The 5,751-nt window shown below is 40.5% G+C and overlaps 1 protein-coding gene across 1 annotated transcript; it reads right to left on the reverse strand.

Annotated features, from left to right (window-relative positions):
* Window positions 1–1,450: 1,450 nt before the first annotated feature.
* bcl2l10 (BCL2 like 10) lies at window positions 1,451–4,914 on the reverse strand. The gene is made up of 3 exons (XM_031848666.1): window positions 4,843–4,914; window positions 3,378–3,836; window positions 1,451–1,969 (listed from the first exon to the last, which is right to left on the reverse strand). Exons 2-3 carry the CDS (start codon window positions 3,831–3,833, stop codon window positions 1,847–1,849), a joined length of 579 nt encoding a protein of 192 aa, XP_031704526.1. The 5' UTR covers window positions 3,834–3,836; window positions 4,843–4,914; the 3' UTR covers window positions 1,451–1,846.
* Between the last annotated feature and the right edge of the window lie 837 nt (window positions 4,915–5,751).

Raw genomic sequence — 5,751 nt, forward strand, 5'->3', positions numbered from 1 at the left:
TTCTGTGCGTCTACTAGGGTAAAGTTTTAGTGCTCCAAATGAATGTAAAGACCAACACATGGGCTCTTTGTCTGTGTTTGAGAGGTCAGAAAGATGCAGGCACAATGACCTCGATGCAGTGTCATGGCGGACGCACACACACACACAGGCCTCATTTGTAAGAGACAAGTGACTTTATCTTCTGTTAGTTAAACATCTTGTATTTCTTGGGGGGGGGGGATACAAAGCTTTCAGTCTAGTCTATAAGCTGCAACTTCAACGATCTCATTATCTACTAGAAATAGCTATTAATGTTCGATTCATAGTAGATTATGTTGATACTTTCAATGCCAATGTTCTAAACAGTATCCCTGGTACATTTAAAAATATTCTAGCAGTTACATTATGTTACCAAAGCAACAAACACATTTTGAATTATGCTTTTGTTTGATACTAATATATATATATATAATTTTATTTTTTAAGCTATAGAAGTATAAGGTACATGCATATAGTGGCAATCCAGTGTAGTAGAATTACTTGAAAATGATTGAAGTAAGTTTCTTGAATAAATGTCCTCTGCACAAAATTGTAAAAGTAGCTTAATGACCAAGTTTCTAATGTAGAGGTGGCCTGTAGACCGAATATAAGTTCCCAGCACAGCTTAATTATCAAAACTAATTGAAGAGGTTAGGACTTGCACACCCAGTCTTTGTTTTTAGGAGTTTCTCCTAACTCAGATAGGAATACATTTTTGCTTCACAATATATTGCTCATGCGGCACTTTGCGTAACTTAAGCACTGATGGTCAGAGGAGCACCGAGGCAGACAGAACATATCTTATTTATGACAATATGTCTGTATATGAAAGGAGGGCAGATCATTTACTATTTATATTCCTCTACACACCCCTGAGCTGCTGCATAGACATTTAAAGGAAAACAATGTAAAAGGTGACATCACTCCTGCTGGACCACACTGAAAAAAGAAAGTAGACAATCACAAAAAAATCTCAATAATTGCTTCTTTTTTTTGATTTTATTATAAAAACAGTGACAAATAAATAGACCGAAACAATGTAAAAATATAATGTTTAAGGGATTTGTGTGTGTGTGTGGGGGGGGGAATGCCATAGCAACAGTTTGTTCCATTAGCAATATGTTTAAAGTCAGATTGGTCCCTGTCTTGTTTGATATGAGAAACATTTCACAACATTTAGCACCATCGTGTTGTCTGAAGCGCTGTAAATCAGGACAGAAAACAATGAAATAACTGAATTAGCTGTGGATCAGTTTGAAAAAATGGGCCACTGCTTAGTTTCATTTCATATAAATATAATATATTAATTTATACATTGTACACTAGAATGGCTCTATACCACGTACACAACTCAAGGTAAACGCATGAATAAAAAAAAAAAAAAAAAAAAAAAAAAAAAAAAACCAAAAAATAAAAAAAAAAAAAAGTGGGGAAATTGAAAAGTCTTTTAGCTGCACAGATAAAAATAAAAAGAGTGAGAAGATTCTATCCAGAAACCCGTGCTTCTGTAACCCAACTTTGATATGCAAGCTGACGTCACTTACTGCAACATTGTAGAAGGCATTGAGATCATTTTTACAATCTTAAGGAATGAGTGACAAAACACCAGTATTAATGTGTGTGTATGTGTGTGTGTGTGTGCGTGTGTGTGTGTGTGTGTGTGGGGGGGGGGGGGGTGCAAACATTCAGTTGATGACTTGAGATACAACCCTGAATTCACTACAGATAAAGCCTGTTGTTGCAGCATTGCTGTTGGAACTAAAATGTCTACTTGTGCCAGATGAAATGAGAACATGGATGAGGGTTTGTTGTGGACGTCGAAGGCTAGCTAGCGCACCAGGAGGAAGGTGAGTCCAGCCAGGCCCACACCGGCAGCAGCAAACAGCGCCGTCTTCATGGACAAGTCCTGGCCCACTTCTCTGGCACTGCGGTAGAACTTGCAGAACCCCTCCTACGAGAGAGAGAACATAAGAAATGTTGAGAAACTTCTTGTTTACTAGTAAGATAGAATATTTACCTGCTACTCTCAGTTTTTCTGCATACGCTGTAAGTTTTTACAAAACAAAAGCGAAAGTATTAGCTGCCAAGATGTCGTCTAACTAACAGTGGCTTAGCTGACGGCTGGTGGCAATTAGACAAGATTTTTTGGGGAAATATTTCGGTGTTTCTGACAGCCCCATGTTTCTCCACAAACACAAAAAAAATTTGCACTCGGGGTGCTGCTGATGTCTGCAACTTTCCAAATACCCTGACAGCACAGAGGTTCTTCAAAGTAAGAAAATAAGTCTCAACCCGAAGTTAGAGAAAAAACAGCCAATTCTCCAGCTGTTTACACAGAAATCATTTCATTTGTAACACCAATAATGAACCAATCTTTGCTTCTTCTGCTCCATTAGCGAGACAATAAAAAAAGGTCAGATTGTGTTCAGTCACCAGCTGTGTGTGTGTGTGTGTGTTTCTCCTTCATGTCCTATAGCTGCAGCCACACAGACTCGACCAGTGAGTGCACCTGCTCTCAGCTCCAGGTGTTTCTCTGCTTTGCAGCTGCTTGTTTTTCTAGTCATACCACGCTAACTCTCAATATGGCTGATGCCAAATTCAACAAACAGAAGCTTTGACTGTTACTACAAAGTCCATCTGGCTGAGCAGGTTACGTGTCTGTTGAAACCAGCTGCCAGCTGAAGAAAGGAGGGGTGTGTGTGTGTGTGTGTGTGTGTGTGCGCGCATGTGGGTGGGGGCCAGGGCGAACCCATTGACAAAGGCAGACATTCAACTTTAGTTGTGTTCGGTTTGGTGAGGCTTCTGGGGCCTTAGTCCATCCCTTACAAGTTGTTCCAGTTAAATAAGCCACAACGAGCCGGTTTAAAATGATCTTTGTCCTTTGGATTTCCAGTAGCTAAACAACTATATAGTCCAAATTTGGCCCGACAACACCGCTTTTGTTTAACCAATACAAAAACACTCCGATGATCTAAAGCCCAACACCGTTTGATCATGGCTCTGGATTTGCACTGGTTGTTTTCTTGAACACTACATTCCTCACAATCTGGCCTATTGCTACTCCACTACTCATATAATCACAGCAGCCACATGAGGCTGCATCTAAACTAAGCCACGTTTACACACTGATCTGAATACAAACCCACGCAGGAAGCAAACATGATCCTATCAAACTAGGTGATTTCCAACGCCACAAGTTTAAAATCATCACTTTCACTTTCATGACGTCCTGGGATTCTTTACAGATCCGTTTTAAACTTACTGCCCTGGATACCATGAAAACACTTCTCTTATCTACGATATTTGTGTTGACTCAGCTCTGCAGTGTCCGTGTAGAAGCAGACATGTTTTAAACCTACCCATCCGTCGTTCTCCAGCAGCCAATCTTTATTCTCCTCTCCCAGGTAATCAGCTATGGTCTCTGCCAGTCCCCTGTAGTGTCCGGGCTCCTGTCCCGGCTCCTGCCCAGGGTCCAGCCCCAGCTTCGTGCCATTCTGCTCCAGCAGCTGCCTGGCCAGCACCCCAGTAAAGGTGAAAAGGGAAACAACCCTCCCCCAGTTCAAGTGTCCATCTCCCACCAGCTCCTCCATCACCTTCCTGAGGCTGGAGCAGGGGTCCGGCCCGCACTGCCTCAGGAAGGTCTGAGCAAGGGAGTGGAAGCGAGCCTGGTGCTGCGTCTCCATGTCCTGGGCCAGGCGCCTCATGGCAGCGGCTGACTCGCTGGGAGGTGGAGGGGCTGGCCGTGGGCTTGTGCGGCACAGGTACAGGTAGTCCTCTGCCAGAGCCAAGGTCTCTTTCCACAGCCCGCACGACATTTTCTGATGACGGGGAAGGAAAAAAAAAAAAAAAGAAGACATTTCCCTTAATTTATGAACAAAGCGAGTCTGCTGACGTGCGAGTATTAGGTCCGTACTGCTGCTGAAAACCACAAATATGGTCTGTTGATGTGACGGAAACAAGGAGTAACCAGCTCAGGGCTGCAACTACTTACATTATCAATTTATATGCCTATTACTTCATTATTGGTTGGTCTACAAAACTTCTGACAACTGTGAAAATGCTCATTTTTAAAGCCCAATATGACATCTTAAGATTCCTTGTTGAACAAACAGTTAAAAAAAACAAACAAAAAAAAAAAAAAAAAAACTATATTCAATTTAACTAAATTCAATTTTTTAAAAGAAATGTAAACAGTGGGCATGCGTTTAGTATTTTTTTACTAGGAAAATCTACATAAACAATTAGTTGCTAATTTAAAATGTTGCCGTTTAATTAAATTGTTTGAATAATTAAATAATAAACTGCTAAAGCTTTTAGAACAATTACCGTCAACGTTACGACGTCAGTTCACAGTTAGCGTCAGCTTTAGCAAAGTGTTTAACGTTAACTAGGCAGCGAACAGCAACGCTAGCGTTATGAACGGAGAAGACACGACTAGTGTGAACGCTAGATGCTGGAGGCTAAATACAGCCAACGCCGAGTTAAGTTAATCGACTATTTACTCGATATAAACAGCACTGCAGTGCGAGAGCTACATAACGGTTATTATCCGCGTGTTAACGGTTTTTAACTGGTGGACTGGCAGTTGGCTCGCCGGCTGCCTTTTCTCCGCTAACTAACCGTTGATCTGTCACCAGAGCAATGGAGGACACAAAGGACCACATTCAACGATGAGCTAGCGCCGCCACATCAGCGCATTAAACCGCCGTTTAATGTCATTAAACGAGCACCTCGGCGTGGTCAACGTTTTACATTTCCAAATGGACATGTGTGTAAGTAGGTGAAATTCAATTTTCCGTGCGTAAAAAGAAACAAAAAGCTTACCCTCCCAGCGATATCAGACTGCTCTCAACACACACGGACAGCGGAAGGAGAACCTCGATACTTTCACAGCTTCCCTTCAGCTGCACATTTATTCTGTGACTCCGCCCCCGGTTCGTTGTATCTGCTGCCCGCAGAAAAACCCAAGAAAGTCCCTTCATAACGCAGTAATGGAACCGACAGTATAGTGAAAAAAATACACCCAATTAAATACGTTATGGTTATCAGGTATCATGTAGAAAACACGAGTCAGTTGTTGAAATGAATTAACTTGCTTTTAAATGCATTCAGCTGTTTATCAAGGTCTAAGATGAAGTTGTATTGATAGAGTCTCTCTGCTTTCAACAGAAAGGTGTCTAAAATAAAATTACAATCTAAGTAAATAACAATTGCAGTAGCCTATAGGAAAAAAATCAAAGTAACGTTTAGACAATCGATTATGAGTTGAGGTCATCATTTAAGCAAACAACTAGCCCCTCAAATGTGACTATTTGCCTTCTACGAAAGTAAATTGAGTATTTATGTCTCTATTTATTACATTTTATAGACGTAAACAATTCATTGATTACTCCTGAAAATAATCAGCAAATTGAATAATGCTGAAAATAATATAGGATATAGCCTACATTTATCATAGTCCCTGAAAAGTTATCACATCCTACAGTTTTGGAAGTGTATCATTGGCTGATTTCTTTGTAGAAATAATAATAATACATTTTATTTGTATAGCGCTTTAAAAAGGTACTCAAAGACGCCTAAAATATGTTTTGTAACACAAAGAGACAGTCCCAGTCTGAGATGATGTAACAATATTAATTGACTTTCATTACTGCAGAATGAAATGCTCTCGCACACAACACCTTTATGTAAATTCATAGATGTCATCTTCTTTTGACCTATCTAAACTAAATA

The sequence above is a fragment of the Anarrhichthys ocellatus genome, unplaced genomic scaffold, assembly GCF_004355925.1.
Source record: "Anarrhichthys ocellatus isolate YVR2014 unplaced genomic scaffold, GSC_Weel_1.0 scaffold8, whole genome shotgun sequence".
Lineage (NCBI taxonomy): Eukaryota > Metazoa > Chordata > Actinopteri > Perciformes > Anarhichadidae > Anarrhichthys > Anarrhichthys ocellatus.

Coding starts and splice junctions, on each gene's coding strand:
- bcl2l10 (XM_031848666.1), bottom strand. CDS start 3,833: ATGTCGTGCGGGCTGTGGAAAGAGACCTTGGCTCTGGCAGAGGACTAC. Junction 1,970..3,377: donor TGCTGGAGAACGACGGATGG/GTAGGTTTAAAA, acceptor TCTCTCTCGTAG/GAGGGGTTCTGCAAGTTCTA.